This window comes from Dama dama, chromosome 5, assembly GCF_033118175.1.
Source record: "Dama dama isolate Ldn47 chromosome 5, ASM3311817v1, whole genome shotgun sequence".
Classification (NCBI taxonomy): Eukaryota; Metazoa; Chordata; class Mammalia; order Artiodactyla; family Cervidae; genus Dama; species Dama dama.
Genome location: NC_083685.1, coordinates 31756252 through 31774221, shown reverse-complemented (window position 1 = coordinate 31774221; position 17970 = coordinate 31756252). Strand labels below are relative to the sequence as shown.

Genomic DNA, 17970 nt, shown 5'->3' with positions numbered 1-17970 from the left:
TTAAAGTCTTTGTGGAATTTATCACAACACTGAGTCTGCTTTATGTTTTGTTTTTTTTTGGCTATGAGGCATGTTGGATCTAAGTTCCCCAACCAGGAATCAAATCTGCATCCCTTGCATTGAAAGGGGAAGTCTCAACCACGGTACTGCTGGGGAGGTCCCAATTATGAGTATTTTAATTTCCTTGTTAGGTAGCTGTAACATCCGAGTTATCTCTAGGTCTGGGTCTGTTGATTGCTTTATAATGTGACAAAGATTGTTCTTCTTACTCTTTTTGAGGACTGGGCTTTCTCAGCATTGCTGTCCATCATGACCCAGAAGCTCCTGCCCACTTTGTAACAGTACAGGATCCTGGGCTGGAGAGGCTTATCTGCTCATGTTGCTGGAGTAGAGAGCTTTGGCTTCTACCACCCTTTTGGGTTCCCAGGTGGCTCAGTGGTAAAGAACTTGCCTGCCAATGCAGAAGGTGCAAGAACTGCGGGTTTGATCCCTGGTTTTGAAAAATCCCCTGGAGGAAAAAATGGCAACTCACTCTAGTATTCTTGCCTGGGAAATTCCATGAAGAGAGGAGCCTGGTGGGCTACAGTCCATGGGGTTGCAGAGTTGGACATGACTAAGCACACTCACACAGTGGGATCATAAAGATTTTGCTTCCTAAGAGGGAAGCGTCTCAGGAAGAAGGAGGGGTTTGTGCCTGTGGGCCACCAAAGAAGACTGTCTAGTTTTTTTAATCACTCCTAGCTTTGCTGTGAGTTGGTGGAGTCCAGAGGAAAAGAGCATGTTAGGATTAGCTGACTCCTTTGAGTCTGGGGTTCACAGCTATTCCAAAGGGTTACACTATCCCACGCTTAACCTTTACAGGTTTATTACAGTTTTAGCAGTTTTCTTTGTACCTGCTTTATGGCCATCAACTCTTCACTCTGTGCTCTGCTAAAGGCGAGATACTGTAGATGTCCTATCTCTCCTGGTCATGCCTTAGAATTCAGTTTACTTGCTTGCCTTATGACTGTAGCTCTCTGATGGGCTTGAGAAAATTGTGGTTGTGTAGATTGTGTAGATTGTAAAGTTCTTTCTCATTGGTAGAGAGAGAGCAATATTGTCTTGGGGTTGTTTATACCTTCAGCACAGCATTGTTGGAATGGAATTGTAATATATACTATTTTCTTTATATATATATTTATAATATGTATAACAAATATATATGATATATTATATTTATCTATAATACCTATTTTATTTATATTATACTTTATATATTTTATATATTACAATATATAATATATAAAAATACTCTGTATATTTTCTTTATATTTCATATTACGATCTTGAAATTGCACCGTGTTGATGGAAGCAGGGTGGGTGCATTCTTCTCTACTGTACCTGTATGTGTACATCACATCTTAATTGTTTGTCCTTTGCATGGCTTCCAGGACCTTGCTCCATAACGCATCCTCACTGGTTTCTATATTTTCAAATTCTTTATATTAGCTTCTTCTCCCTATATATAAATTTGCTTACTCTCATCCCAAAATGAAGTTTACTTTACTCGTGGGATCATCAGCTCAACTCTGGCGATTGCCTGTCTGTTCATATGCTTATTTACTACTTATATTTCTTCCTTGTTGAATTTCACATCTTTTATTGTGGTGTTTATAAGTTTTTATTTTTTTATTGATTTGAAAGAGCTATTGGGTTTGGCCAACCCTGGATGGCACATTGGTAAAGAATCCACTTGCCAATGCAGGAGATGCAGGAGACGCAGGTTCTATCCCTGGGTCAGGAAGATCCCCTGGAGTAGGTGATGGTAACCCACTCCAGTAGTCTTGCCTGGGAAATCTCATGGACAGAGGAGCCTTGTGAGCTACAGTCCACGAAGTTGCAAAGAGTCAGACGTGACTGAGCTACTGAGTATTCATGTACATATTAAAGGTTTTAGTCTGCTGTCTGTTGTATATCTTGCAGGTATATTCTCCTAGGTTTTCATGTCTCTTTTTATTTTAGTTATATTTTTCTACTTAACCATAATTAGACAAATGTTTGCTAACAGATTTTCTAGTTTATACTTTGCTAAATGAAAGTTCATGTGCAAGGTAAAGACCTTATAATTAATTTAAAAATGAATACTTATAAAGCAAAAGTTATTACTAGCATTAAAACTGGGATAGTATTCACTATCAGGAATGCATGTGGAGTGAGTTGTTTGGATAGCTAAAATTTAAAGATTATAATTTTTATAAAGATTAAAACTTTATAAAGAAGTTTCAAAAGTTTACCTGTTTAGTAATAAATCCTAATCATCTTATTTTTATCTGAAATGTACATTTTCCTACCTTTTTAAAAGCAAAGGAAAGTTTTATCATCATATGAGTATAAAATCTCCCACATTTGCTTCTGGTTTCAGTCAATGCATGGACTTTTAATTGCTAATTTATTAATGTAAATATTGCTCAATTTTACTTATTTATTAAGTTGGTATTACTGAGTATATAATAACAGTTAATGAATTCTTTTGAATCCAAATTTAACCACCACAAAGGATATTGCACCTAATTTGCCCTTTCCTTTGTCATCAGTGAGGGTACTATACTGTCATATCCAGATGTCCTCTGGACTTAGTAATGAATGATTTAGGAGATGTTTCTCTTTCCCTAGATGGTTCCAAACCAGTGTGTTTGAATTACAGGGCCTTCTTTTTACACCATTTCTTGCTGCTGCTTTGTTATTAGGTTGATAATTGTTACTTGCCACTAAATCCAACCTTACTAACTTCCCCCCCTATTTTCAGGTTGACACCTCTAGTCTGCTGTGAGCTTAAAACTCCAACAATCAAACTTTTGGGAATCTCCAATAAAATAAAAGACAGAGGGAATTTTCATATGACCCAGTATATGCAATTTATGTGTCAAATTTTTAAGAGATATTTTGGATTTACTTCTTCATTTTTTACCTGTCTGTTAGCCACATTTACTGGATAATTGAAATTTGCATAGGTGGACAGATGTTAAAGTACCACCAGCAAAGCTACTGTGTGAAAAATTCCATGGAACATATTCTGTGTGATAAGGCTTCAAAAATAAATTCTAAATATCATATTCTTGTTACACAGAATTTAGAGATGAAACGATGAAACTAAAGTCACTTAGTCTTTCTATACCGAATTAATGGGTGAATAGATTGACAAAGAAAAGAAGTGATATTATACAATGTCACAACATCCCTTCTATCTTTTTCCTGCCTCCAAAGTATTTTGTTTTTTTGGAGATATCTTATTTTAGTAAGAGTTTCCATTCAGTATCACAAAATCCAAGTCTATGCCCCAGGCACTAATGCCGAAGAAGCTGAATAGTTCTGTGAAGACCCACAAGACCTTCTAGCACTAACACCAAAAAAAAGATGTCCTTTTCCTCATAGGGGACTGGAATGCAAAAGTAGGAAGTCAAGAGATACCTAGAGTAACAGGCAAACTTGGCCTTTGAGTAGAAAATTAAGCAGGGCAAAGGCTAACAGAGTTTTGCCAAGAGAGCGCACTGGTCATAGCATACATCCTCTTCCAACAACACAAGAGAAGACTCTACACATGGACATCACCAGATGGTTAAAACCAAAATCAGATTGATTATATTCTTTGCAATCGAAGATGGAAAATTTCTATACAGTTAGCAAAAACAAGACCAGGAGATGACTGTGGCTCAGATCGTGAACTCCTTACTACCAAATTCAGACTTAAATTGAAGAAAGTAGGGAAAACCACTAGACCATTCAGGTATGACCTAAATCAAATCCCTTATGATTATACAGTAGAAGTGACAAATAGATTCAAGCAATTAGATCTGATAGACAGAGTGCCTTAAGAACTATGGATTGAGGTTTGTAACATTGTACAGGAGGCAGTAATCAAAACCATCCCAAGAAGAAGAAATACAAAAAGGCAAAATGGTTGTCTGAGGAGGCTTTACAAATAGTTCAGAGAAGACCAGAAGTGAAAGGCAAAGGAGAAAAGGAAAGATATACCCATTTGAATGCAGAGTTCCAAAGAATAGCAAGGAGAGATAAGAAAGCCTTCCTACATGATCAGTGAAAGAAATAGAGGAAAACAATAGAATGGGAAAGACCAGAAATCTCTTCAAGAAAATTAGAGATGACAAGGGAACATTTCATGCAAAGATGGGCACAATAAAGGACAGAAATGGTATGGACCTAACAGAAGCAGAAAATATTAAGAAGAGGTGGCAAGAATACACAGAATAACTGTACAAAAAAAGATCTTCATGACCCAGATAACCACGATGCAGTGATCACTCACCTAGAGCCAGACATCCTGGAATGCAAAGTCAAGTGGGCCTTAGGAAGGATCACTATGAACAAAGCTAGTGAAGGTGATGGAAATCCTAAAAGATGTTGCTGTGAAAGTGCTGCACTCAATATGCCAGCAAATTTGGAAAACTCAGCAGTGGCCACAGGACTGGAAAAGGTCAGTTTTCATTCAATCCCAAAGAAAGGCAATGCCAAAGAATGTTCAAACTGCCACACAGTTGCAATCATCACACACGCTAGGAAAGTAGTGCTTAATTCTCCCAACTAGGCTTCAGTATATGTGAACTGAGAACTTCCAGATGTTCAAGCTGGATTTAGAAAAGGCAGAGGAACCAGAGATCAAATTGCCAATGTCCATTGGGTCATAGAAAAAGCAAGAGAATTCCAGAAAAAGCATCTACTTCTGCTTCATTGACTATGCTAAAGCCTTTGACTGTGTGGATCACAATAAACTGTGGAAAATTCTTCAAGAGATGGGAATACCAGACCACCTGACCTGCCTCCTGAGAAATCTGTATGTAGGTCAAGAAGCAACAGTCAGAACCAGACATGGAACAATGGGCTGGTTCCAAGTTGAGAAAGGAATATGTCAAGGCTGTATATTGAATCCTTGCTTGTTTTACTTATATGCAGAGTACGTCATGCAAAATGCTGGACTGGATGAAGCACAAGCTAGAATCAGGACTGCTGGGAGAAATATCAATAACCTCAGATATGCAGATGACACCACCCTTAAGGCAGAAAGTGAAGAGCCTCTTGATGAAAGTGAAAGAAGAGAGTGAAAAAGCTGACTTAAAACTCAACATTCAGAAAATGAAGATCATGGCATCCATTCCCATCACTTCATGGCATCCATTCCCATCCCTTCATGGCAAATAGATGGGGAAATAATGGAAACAGTGGCAGACTTTATTTTCTTGGGCTCCAAAATCACTGAAGATGGTGACTGGGCCATGAAATTAAAAGATGCTTGCTCCTTGGATAAAAAGCTATAACCAACCTACACAGCACATTAAAAAGCTGAGACGTTACTTTGCTGACAAAGGTCCGTCAAGTCAAAGCTATAGTTTTTCCAGTAGTCATGTATGAATGTGAGAGTTGGACCATGAAGAAAACTGAATGCTGAAGAATTGATGCTTTTGAACTGTGGCTTTGGAGAAGACCCTTGAGAGTCCCTTGGTCAGTAAGGAGATGAAACCAGTCACTCCTACCAGAAATCAGTCCTGAATATTCATTGGAAGGACTGATGCTGAAGCTGAAACTCCAATCCTTTGGCCACATGATGTGAAGAACTGACTCATTAGAAAAGACCCTGATGCTGGGAAAGATTAAAGGCAGCAGGAGAAAGGGATGACAGATTGAGATGGTTGGATGGCATCACTAACTCGATGGACATGAGTTTGAGCAAGCTCTGGGAGATGGTGATGGACAGGGAAGCCTGGCTTGCTGCAGTCCATGGGGTCACAAAGAGTTGGACATGACTGAGCTACCAAAGTGAACTATGCTTAGAGGAGTTAGTTTAGATAATACGAATGTTGACTAAAAGTCATGCCAAAATTTTTGAGGAATTGTGACACAATGTTGACAAATACCATTTGAGAAAAATATAATTTCCAAAATGAGCTAGGCAAAAACAGAAAAGTTAGTCATCTTCTGTAAAAAGAGATACAGGGAACCCTCCTTCACTGTTGGTGGGAATGTGAATTGGTACAGCCACTATGGAGAGCAGCATGGAGTTTCCTTAACAAACTGAAAATAGAGCTACCATAGAATACAGCAATACCACTCCTGGGCATATATCTGCAGAAACTCTAATTTGAAAAGATACATGCACCCCAATGTTTATAGCAGCGCTATTTACAATAGCCAAGACATGGAAGCAACATACATGTCCATCAACAGAGTAATGGATAAAGAATATATGGTACATATACACAGTGGAATACTCCTCAGTCATAAAAAAGAATGAAATAATGCCATTTGCAGCAACATGAATGGACCTGGAGATTATCATACTAAGTGAAATAAGTCAGAGAAAGACAAATATCATATGATATCACTTATATGTGGAGTCTAAAATATGATATAAATGAACTTATTTACAAAACAGAAATAGACTCACAGACATAGAAAACAAACTGATGGTTATCACAGAAGAAAGGGGGGAAGGAAGGCATAAATTATTTGTTTGGAATTCACAGATGCACAATACTGTATATAAAATAGATAACCAACAAGGACCTACTGTATAGCACAGGGAAATATACTCAATATCTTGTAATAACCTATAATGGAAAAGAATATAATATACACATATATAGGTATACACATACACATATATAACTGAATTACTTTGCTGGACACCTGAAACTAACACAACATTTTAAATCAACTATTTTTCAATAACTAAAAAAAGAAAGATCCAGCAACTTACAGCCAATGCAGTCTGGGCATGTGCTGACAAAGAGATTTGTCAGGCAAGCGGGTAAGGACATTATTCATCAGTACTCTGAAAAAGAGAATCAGAAAGGAGTCCCATTTTTCTGTTTCTTTTCTCAACTGAAATGAAACGTGGGTTTATCATTATTCTTATGAAGCTGTGAACATCTAATAAGTTAGGTGCCTTCTCACTCTAATCTTTTTGTTAATCTCGTTGTACTTAAGTGCTTGTTAGTAAGAAAATTAGACAAATGATATCTGTCATATGGAAGAAGCAGTAACACCAGCAGACTGAAGAAAACACCTGTACCCTTCACCTGTGGGTAGTGAAAAGAAGGTGATTTCAAAGGAACGTTATTTTTCTTTACCAAGATTAATATACTAAGTCCCTTACATATGAATGAGTTCCATTCCAAGAGCATGTTCTTTAAGTCCAATTTGTTCGTAAGTCCGACAAAGTTAGCTTAGGTGCCCAACAAACATGATCAGCTATATAGTACTGTACTGTAATAGGTTTATAATACTTTTCACACAAATAATGCATAACAGACACAAAAGATAAAGAAAACATTTTTGATCTTACAGTATAGTACCTTGAAAAGTATAGCAGTGTAGTACTATAGCTGGCATACAGAGGCTGGCATTGGGTGAACAGGGAAGAAAAGTTACTGACTGGAAGAGGGAAAGAAGGTGGGAGATGGTAGAGCTGAAGGATCATCAGCAGCAGGGAATGGAGGACAAGCGGCAATGTCACTCACGTCTGATGTTGATGGAATGCATGTTCACATCTTTAAAAGTTCACAGCTTGAAGGTTTGTAAGGGTTTACACCATAGCATAGTACTGGTGTGACTAAGGATATTGGAATGAAACATGTCTGTGAGGCTGTATTTAGTTTTGATGGGCTGACATTCTAGAAGACAGAAGATCTTATAAAATTGTTACAACTACAGAATCGCCTCATAGAATAGGACTAGGAGATGGTTTTTAGTTGGAAAGGTCTTTTTCGGGTTCTAATAACAAATAAAATGCTATTAAACTCAAAGTGATCATTTTTTATTCATGTATTTTCCTTCAGTTGAAATATTTGCTTAAATTTTTAGTACTTACAGGAGAATAAGAGAATTTAGTCCATAAAATGTTAGTGGGGAAATTCGATTGAGGTGATTATCTTCAATTATCCTGCCAGCCAGAAGAAAAAATGGATTCATTTTATATATTTTTTCAACATAAAGACTAATACCATAATATGCCACAGAAATGAAACATACAGCCACTCTAGTCTGTGGAGATCTTCAAAAACACCCGGCTTCAAGAGGGTTATTCTGTTATGACTGAGATACCTAAAAAAAGAGAAATGATGACAGTAAATCTGTTATCTTCTTGATATCTTACAATGAGGAAAGGAAGAACAATAGTCATTCATCTTAAAGTTTCTTATATGCTGTTCTCATCAGGCCATTTTCCTGCCTTTGGAACTCTTAAAGTTCTTTATCATTTACCTTTCCATATCCAGTTTTTAATTTCTCAATTATCAATCAATCATCAACCAATCAATCACACTATCTATTCATCTATTCATCAGACTGTTTTGACAGTTTGCTAGGTCTCTAATCCCCTTCTTTGAGGAAGATGACATCTGAGCAGGTAAATAGTATAGCAGCAGAGGGAAAGAGCTAGAACATACAGTTACTCTGACTTTCCAGCAGAGAAGACGCTGATTGCTGGTTGGGGCTGTGGAATTTGGAGGGGAGAGGAGACAGTGCTAATGGAAAGAGGCTCAATTGAGAAGAGATTAGGAATGAGGGTGTGTCATCCACAAAGTAAAGCATGGATGGGAGTGAGTCCCAGAGAGAAGAAATGACTTATGCAAAGGCAAGAGGTGTGAGGGTGACAAGTTGAAGGGTCATTGTGAAGAGGCTGAGAGGGGACACAGGAGATGCCCCGGGGGCAGGCAGGGACCCGCTCTGGAGAAAAGAGACTGGGCACCTGCGGGGAGTCTGACCCACTGTACTCTGAGCAGACTTGACTTCTCACTCTTCTGCAGAGTGAATGCTCTCTTCCTTCTGTTATACTGATTGCTTATGCGTTTTTCTTTTTTCTGTTTCTTCCAAGAGCAAATACCAGCTGTTAATAACTTTCAAAATCACCTCTTGTATAAGTGGAATCAAGCTAGAATAGTCAATTCATACAGTCAGAAAGTATCCTGGTAGATGCCAAGGGCCAGGGGTGAGGGGTGGGGAGGGGAATGAGGAGTTTGTGTTTAATGGGGCCAGGGTCTCAGTTTAGGAAGGTGAAAAATAAGGGATATGGATGACGGTGAGAATGCATGACAATGTGAATGTATTTAGTGCCACTGAACTGTACAATTAAATATGATTAAACTGTACATTTTATATTTTGTAACTTTAACCTCAATATAAAAAACATTAAAAAAAATCACCTCTCTTCTTTCATAGAGGCCTTAGAGTCCTTATGTGGTTTTTTTTTTCCCTGAAGAAAACTTTTGGACACACACACACAAACACACATAACCCAACAGAATAAATAAATAAAGGGATAAATAAAGGGAAATATTTGCAAAAATCTAGTTCCATTTAACTAATTAAGCTAATTTAATTAAATTAGTTTAATCTAATTAGACTAATTTAATATAATTCCATTTAATCTAATTCCATTTAACTTTGTCCTTTTGATTTGGTAAAGTGGAGGTGAGACTCTCAAAATACCTAAGGTTGCCAGTGGTAGCAAGAGTCCAGGACTGAAATATGTGCAAGATTCTTCTCCTTCCATTTTGGCTTAAAATGGCAGAGAAACTATTTCTGTATCAGTTTCTCTAGCTCAGCAATTCTGCTCTGAATCTGCGGTCAGACAGTTTGGTTCCTCGCTCTGCTACTTGTTAACAGTGTGACCTGAAGCAAACAACTTCTGAAATCCTCAGTTTCCCCAATTCTGTAGTGGCAATAACATCAGGGCCTAATTCACTGGGTTGTTGAGCATTTGAGACCAGGCGTGTCAGAAGTGCTTGGCACATATTATCATGACCATGTCTCTGTTTTAACTTCCCACATCAATTTCTTGCCTCCTCCTTTTCCTCACTGCCTGTGATTCCTATGCAAGTGTTCATTCAATTCCATTTCTACTGATATGTGGACCACATTGATTTCTCTCTTCACTCTGACAAATTGGGCAGTTGTGTTTGTTGTGTTGTTAGTCGCTCAGTGGTGTCCGACTCTTTGTGACCCCCACAGACTGTACCCTCCAGGCTCCTCTGTCCTTGGAATTCTCCAGGTGATAATACTGGAGTGGGTAGCCATTCCCTTCTCCAGGGTCTCTTCCCAACTCAGACTTCCTGCATCTCCTTCATTGTAGGCAGATTTTTTATTGTCTGAGTCACCAGAAAACCCAATTCCACTTCTACTGATATGTGGACCACACTGATTTCTCTTCTTTTCTCCACTCTGACAGATCAGGGAGCTGATATCTTATGAAATCTCTCCTGCCAAGAATTTCATTTCCCCTCTCCACCCCGCAGATCTGACTTTTGCTTGGGGGTAGCATGGGATAAGATCCCCACACTCTAGCCACTTCTTTCCTTCCCTTGCAAGCCTGGAGCCCCTGTTGGGCACGGGAAGATGGAAAGTATCTCAGAGGCTCCCTTTAAGAGTCACTGGAAGTCCCCCAAGTAAAGGTATTTGATCCACCCCCACCCCCAAAGACCTGTGCTGTCTGTTTCACCCAGTCCTCTTCAGTTTTCAGAGTCCTCATCCACTGCTCTGGACCTGAAATGATCACTGCTTTCAGACAACCATCATAGCAGCTGTGGTCTGAACAACACAGGTTTAGGTCCTAAGAAAGTAAATCCCTCGCCATTCTCTATGATGTATATGTGGGCATTGTTTCACCAACATAGACTGTAAGCTTCTGGAAAGCAAGGGGGTGCCTTTCCCCAGAGGAAGCACATGGTTCTCTCTGAAATACCGGAGTGTAACGTGCTGGAAGGCAGCAGGTCTGACTTCTCTTTCTCTGCACTGCCCTCTAAAATGTCTAACTGAAGAACTTGCACACTCTGAGGGGTAATGAATATCTACAGATGAGTGACTAGCAGAATCTGATGGTGATCCATGAAAACCCAGGACCATGTGACATTTTTACACTCAGACAATATTCTAGTGGCAGGAAAAAGCCAAGGAGCGGATGGAAGACACTATTGCATTTACTCTTCAGTTTCTACTATCTTTCAAGAGCCCCCTCCATATCCATTGAACATTATATCCAGCAGATATGTTTAAAAGTTTTGAATAGATTTGTGAGAGATCGTAAAGAAAGGTAGTCAGAAATATGATAAGGATGAGTCTAGTACTGACTTTGGGTAATTTGCTATGACGTGAAAGAGCCGGGTTGGGACGGAAGGGAAGAGGACACGGCTACAGTGGTTACTGTTAGGACTTTGGAACTCTAGTGACTTTCTTTCATTTTGCTACTAAGTGATTGGGTGGCCTTCTTGACTCAACCCCAAACTCTGATACCACCAGTGAGGAATCTGACTGAAGTTTCTTGGGTTAAGGGTTAAAAATTGGGATAGAATAGAAAGCAAGGGGCCAGAAGTAGAAATACAGAAAGCTTTTATTTATGTGATTTTGGGTCATAATTCCCTTCAATAACTCCTGGGAGTCAGCTTCTTGGTAGAATGCAATGAAATGGAACTCTGAGAAGGACTATTTTAAAAAGCTTTGCTCTTGACTATAATGAGATACCACTTTACACCCGTAAGGATTACTGTTATTAAACACTACACAGCACAAAACAACAACAAAATCCCAGAAAATAGCAAGAGTTGATGAGGATATAGAAGAATTGGAACCTGTTCATTGCTGATGAGAATGTAAAATGGTGCAGATGCTGTGGAAAACAGTAAGGTGGATCCTCAGAAAATCAAAGGTAGAATTGCCATATAACCCAGCAATTCCAGTTCTGGGCATTCACCCAAGAGAATGGAATCAAGGGCTCAAAGAAATATTTGTACATCAATGTTCATAGCAACATTATTCACAATAGCTGAAAGGTGGAAATGATCTCAGTGTCCGTCTGTCAAAGTCAATAAATAAAAAATGTGATACACAGAATGGAATATTATTCAGCCTTATTATCATTACATTCATGAACGAAATTGTGATATATATTACATGGATGAAACTTGAAGGCATAATGCTAAGACTAAGATGTTATGAAATAAGCCTGACACAAAAGGGAAAATATTACCTGTTTATACTTCTGTGAGGTCCCTAGAGTAGTCAGATTCGTAGGGACAGAATGTTAAATGGTATTTGCAAGAGGCTGGAAGAGGGGCTTGGGGAGTTAGTATTTAATGGGTGTGGAGTCTTAGTTGGGAAGATTAAAAGTTCTGGAGATGGATAGTTGAACAATAGTGTGAATGTACTGAATGCCTTAGAAATGACTCAAATGGCAACTTTGCTATATATATTTTACCATAATTAAAAAAAAACTTTGTTCTTTCAAACTTATCATGCTTTATATATTTGTACAAGGAGAATTAGTGGGAAAAGCACAACTTTGGGTTTTCTCCTTCACAAATTTTAGCGATCACTAGGTTTTCTCAGGTTGATAAAGTTCATTCAGCCCTCATTCCCATCACTATGGCTAATGCATATTGTGTGCCTAATTCTTCCGATTTTTCTCATTCATTCCTCACAACCCTGAGGTAGGTACTGTTGCAGTTTTCACTTTTACAGTAGAGGGAGTTGATGCTTAGAAAGGAAAATAAGTCCTCAAGTTCACACCCCCAGTGAGTGGTGCAGCATGTGTGACTCAGGGTCCCACCCCTTTGGCCCCAATGCTCTGCGGCAATATCTGCTGTCTGCACATGCCCTGAATGCCGTCACGGGTGGCAGGGCCATGTGCAGTGGGATGGGTCGGGTCCACAGGCCACCACGGAATGGGAAGACTAATTGGCCCTGGTACTTACAGTTTAGTAAGATTGTACAGTCCTCGGAAAGCATAGACAGATACGGATCTAATCTTATTGTTTTGCAGGCACCTGTGAAAATGATTATTAAAGGGAAAACATGAGGAAAAGGAGTTTCAGTTTTGCAAGAATGAAAAGAGTTTTGTAGATGGATGGTGGTGACGGTGGTGCAAAAATGCGGGTGGGCTTAATGCTTCTGAATGTGCACTTAAAAATAGTTAAGGTGGTACATATTATGTCCAGTGTATTTTATCACAACATCTTGAAATAACCTATAATGGAAGGGAATGTAAAAAAAGAATACATATGTTTATATATACATTTAATTGAATCATTTTGCTATACATCTGAAACTAACACAACATTGTACTATACTTCAAAAATTTTTTTTTTGAAAAAAATTAAAAAAGAAAGAGTAAATGTCAAGAATTCTTAAAAATTAGAGAAGGTAAACATGACAAAATAGTGAAGCTGGATGTATGTCATTTTTGTCTCTTGATTAAGTTCATAAATTACTGGGTTAGTTTTTATTTAGAACTTCTAGTTATAAATTTAGACAAATGATGCCTAAAATTTAACATTTGAATTTTCAATGCATGAAACTTCAGTTTTAGGGCCTAGCAAGGTACTTGCTAATCAAAGAGGCCTAGAAGCCTTTTTAACATTCTGATACTTCCTGCTGTAATTCTATAAACTTGATAGTATTCAGCACAGCCCTGGCAACAACACAAGGCTGTGACATTACTAAGACCCCAAACCATATGCCATGTTCATCACAGATTGGCCAGGCAAGTCAACTTGAATCGTATTTATTTGACACCCAAGTTTTGCTCCAAAAAGTGTTTGAGAAAATGTATCAAATGTACATACCACTAAAGAGAAAAATAGAAAAAAAAAAAAAAATCAGGTCTAGAAGACTATAAATGAGCTTGGAAGGCCAAGCAAGGATGCTGGCTGCAGAGTTCCCTGAGGTCATGCTGAAGGTTGGGCCTGGAATTAACAGGAGGTCAGAGGAAACAGAACCTGGAGCACAAGCCCTTGCATCCCATGCACCCAGTTAAGCTCCACACACCCATAAGCACCGGCCCCAGGTTGTAGCAAGGAGGAAGTAAGGATTTTAGGTCTGACTTCTTTCCTTCTTCTGCTGCAGGTCACCATTGTCGTGGTGTGAGTGCGTGCAAAGTTGCTTCAGTTGAGTCTGACTCCTTGCGACCCAATGGACTGTAGCCCAGCAGGCTCCTCTGTCCATAGGATTCTCCGGACAAGAATACTGGAGTGGGTTGCCATGTCCTGCTCCAGGGGATCTTCCCGACCCGACTGAACCTATGTCTCTCATGTCTCTTGCATTGACAGATTGGATTCGTTACCACTAGCGCTGCCTGGGAAGCCATATATTGCCTGGAGGTGGAATCAAAGTATATCTCTAGTCACCAATTACAATTTTTTTGGTAATTAAGCTATTTTGATCTATTACTTGGAACAAATTGGTTGTTCAAGAATTAAAGTTCCTTGTATAAAAATGCCAGCATACTGAATTCTGATATTTAAAGTCCTGACTCCTTTTAAATCATGTGAACACAAGGTGGTGCTAGAGATCAGGAAAATTCTTCCTACTCCAGAGATGAGGAAACAGAGGAAGAATGTGTCCTCTTGAAGTTTGTGTATCAAGCTTAAACTTGAAAACCTCTTCTCTCTTGATTGATTAATAACTAGAATATAGTTCTGAAAAGTCATTTTTATTTAAATTCAGTTTTCCAATGTGAAAGCTTTTTCTTCAGATAATCTGAGCTTTGAGAACATTTCATCAAACAAAATGGATAATTTTTCTTCTGATTCTGTTCTATTTCTGTTATCTTAAAGAAAAAGTACAGATAGATGATATCTATGTACCAGGGTTCTATAGTGTAAACACAAACCCAAAACCAATGTAGATGTGAAAATGAAACCAGGAACTCTGAAATGTTTTCTACATAGTGTAATTCAGGCACAGAATACTTAAACCCAGCAGTTTAAGCCTATGACAATAAGATTCAGCCACAAAACGGACCTAAATAACAGGCAACAATCACCAGGGCCATTACAGATTTTGAGAATACGTAGGTAATCTTAGACTGACGGGAAGCCAGCATGTCAGATAAAACTCAATGAGGTAAATGTGAACATGGAATTAATTCTACAAAACAACATGCTTGGAGGTTTCAAACCACAAGAACTTGCTATCTTAGGTAGAGATTGGACTTGCAAACATATGGAAGAAAAATTTCCCAATCTAAGCATGAGGGCAGACCTGGTAAATGGTACTAACATCTTTTCTAAGATTGACGTTGAGGTGCAGAGAGCAAAGACTCTTGAGTGTCTTCATTTGGGGGAAGGTGCTAAGAGAATTCACAGTACACATACTTTGGTTTCTTTGGGGATAGGTATCTGAGAGTTTGCTAGGGTGGCTTCTAGAAGCAGTCAGAAAAACAATGTTACCTGGTAGTCTCCAGCTAACAGTTAAATACTTCCCCCAAAAGGGGTTAGACTTAAGCAGAGGTGTAGTGTTGGTCTCTGCAGAAGTGGGAAGAACCAGATATGCCAAAAACATTAGTCAATTTAATACTAAGAATTAAAATTTTTTCTTACAGAGTCTGAAGACCGTGGTACCTTTTGAAGACATTAGGAGGAAGCTTTCTTATTAAGTTCCGCCTGAGTGACCTGAAATAAATACAAATTGGGGTTTTAAAGTTTTTTTCTTTACTTTTAATAACAGTATGAACAATTATAAACTCTATTTACTTTATTTTATTTTTTCATTTATTTTTATTAGTTGGAGGCCAACCATTTCACAACATTGCAGTGTGTTTTGTCATACATTTATATGAATCAGCCATGGAGTTACATGTATTCCCCATCCCGATTCCCCCCTCCCACCTCCCTCTCCACCCGATTCCTCTGGGTCTTCCCAGTGCACCAGGCCCGGGCACTTGTCTCATGCATCCAACCTGGGCTGGTGATCTGTTTCACTATAGATAATGTTCATGCTGTTCTCTCGAAACATCCCACCCTCACATTCTCCCACAGAGTCCAAAAGTCTGTTCTGTACATCTGTGTCTCTTTTTTTGTTTTGCATATAGGGTTATCATTACCAGCTTTCTAAATTCCATATATATGTGTTAGTATACTGTATTGGTCTTTATCTTTCTGGCTTACTTCACTCTGTATAATGGGCTCCAGTTTCATCCATCTCATTAGAACTGATTCAAATGAATTCTCTTTAATGGCTGAGTAATATTCCATGGTGTATATGTACCACAGCTTCCTTATCCATTCGTCTGCTGATGGGCATCTAGGTTGCTTCCATGTCCTAGCTATTATAAACAGTGCTGCGATGAACATTGGGTGCACGTGTCTCTTTCAGATCTGGTTTCCTCAGTGTGTATGCACAGGAGTGGAATTGCTGGGTCATATGGCAGTTCTATTTCCAGTTTTTTAAGAAATCTCCACACTGTTCTCCATAGTGGCTGTACTAGTTTGCATTCCCACCAACAGTGTAAGAGGGTTCCCTTTTCTCCACACCCTCTCCAGCATTTATTGCTTGTAGACTTTTGGATAGCAGCCATCCTGACTGGCGTGTAATGGTACCTCATTGTGGGTTTGATTTGCATTTCTCTAATAATGAGTGATGTTGAGCATCTTTTCATGTGTTTGTTAGCCATCTGTATGTCTTCTTTGGAGAAATGTCTGTTTAGTTCTTTGGCCCATTTTTTGATTGGGTCATTTATTTTTCTGGAATTGAGCTGCAGGAGTTGCTTGTATATTTTTGAGATTAATCCTTTGTCTGTTGCTTCATTTGCTATTATTTTCTCCAATCTGAGGGCTGTCTTTTCACCTTGCTTATAGTTTCCTTTGTTGCGCAAAAGCTTTTAAGTTTCATTAGGTCCCATTTGTTTAGTTTTGCTTTTATTTCCAATATTCTGGGAGGGGGGTCATAGAGGAGCCTGCTGTGATTTATGTCGGAGAGTGTTTTGCCTATGTTCTCCTCTAGGAGTTTTATAGTTTCTGGTCTTACATTTAGATCTTTAATCCATTTTGAGTTTATTTTTGTGTATGGTGTTAGAAAGTGTTCTAGTTTCATTCTTTTACAAGTGGTTGACCAGTTTTCCCAGCACCACTTGTTAAAGAGGTTGTCTTTTTTCCATTGTATATCCTTGCCTCCTTTGTCGAAGGTGTCCATAGGTTCGTGGATTTATCTCTGGGCTTTCTATTCTGTTCCATTGATCTATATTTCTGTCTTTGTCCCAGTACCATACTGCCTTGACAACTGTGGCTTTGTAGTAGAGTCTGAAGTCAGGCAGGTTGATTCCTCCAGTTCCATTCTTCTTTCTCAAGATTACTTTGGCTCTTCGAGGTTTTTTGTATTTCCATACAAATTGTGAAGTTATTTGTTCTAGTTCTGTGAAAAATATCGTTGGTAGCTTGATAGGGATTGCATTGAATCTATAGATTGCTTTGGGTAGTATAGCCATTTTCACAATATCGATTCTTCCAATCCATAAACACAGTATGTTTCTCAATCTGTTTGTGTCCTCTTTGATTTCTTTCATCAGTGTTTTATAGTTTTCTATGTATAGGTCTTTTGTTTCTTTAGGTAGATATACTCCTAAGTATTTTATTCTTTTTGTTGCAATGGTGAATGGTATTGTTTCCTTAATTTCTCTTTCTGTTTTCTCATTGTTAGTGTGTAGGAATGCAAGGGATTTCTGTGTGTTAATTTTATATCCTGCAATTTTACTATATTCGTTGATTAGCTCTAGTAATTTTCAGGTAGAGTCCTGAGGGTTTTCTATGTAGAGGATCATGTCATCTGCAAACAGAGAGAGTTTCACTTCTTCTTTTCCTATCTGGATTCCTTTTACTTCTTTTTCTGCTCTGACTGCTGTGGCCAAAACTTCCAAAACTATGTTGAATAGTAGTGGTGAGAGTGGACACCCTTGTCTTGTTCCTGACTTTAAGGGAAATGCTTTCAATTTTTCACCATTGAGGATAATGATTGCTGTGGGTTTGTCATATATAGCTTTTATTATGTTGAGGTATGTTCCTTCTATTCCTGCTTTCTGGAGAGTTTTAATCATAAATGGGTGTTGAATTTTGTCAAAGGCTTTCTCTGCATCTATTGAGATAATCATATGGTTTTTATCTTTCAATTTGTTAATGTGGTGTATTACATTGATTTGTGGATATTAAAGAATCC

At 38.5% G+C, this 17970-nt stretch overlaps 1 protein-coding gene across 1 annotated transcript in view; it reads right to left on the bottom strand.

The window, feature by feature from the left end:
* Nucleotides 1–17970, bottom strand: part of RXFP1 (relaxin family peptide receptor 1) — a 90063-nt gene that overhangs the window by 36436 nt on the left and 35657 nt on the right. The window contains exons 5-9 of the mRNA XM_061140705.1: nt 15363–15434; nt 12738–12809; nt 8023–8094; nt 7862–7933; nt 6749–6823 (exon numbers count right to left, since the gene is read on the bottom strand). Of these exons, the coding sequence (XP_060996688.1) occupies nt 6749–6823; nt 7862–7933; nt 8023–8094; nt 12738–12809; nt 15363–15434 (363 nt within the window). The remainder of the gene's footprint in view (nt 1–6748; nt 6824–7861; nt 7934–8022; nt 8095–12737; nt 12810–15362; nt 15435–17970) is intronic.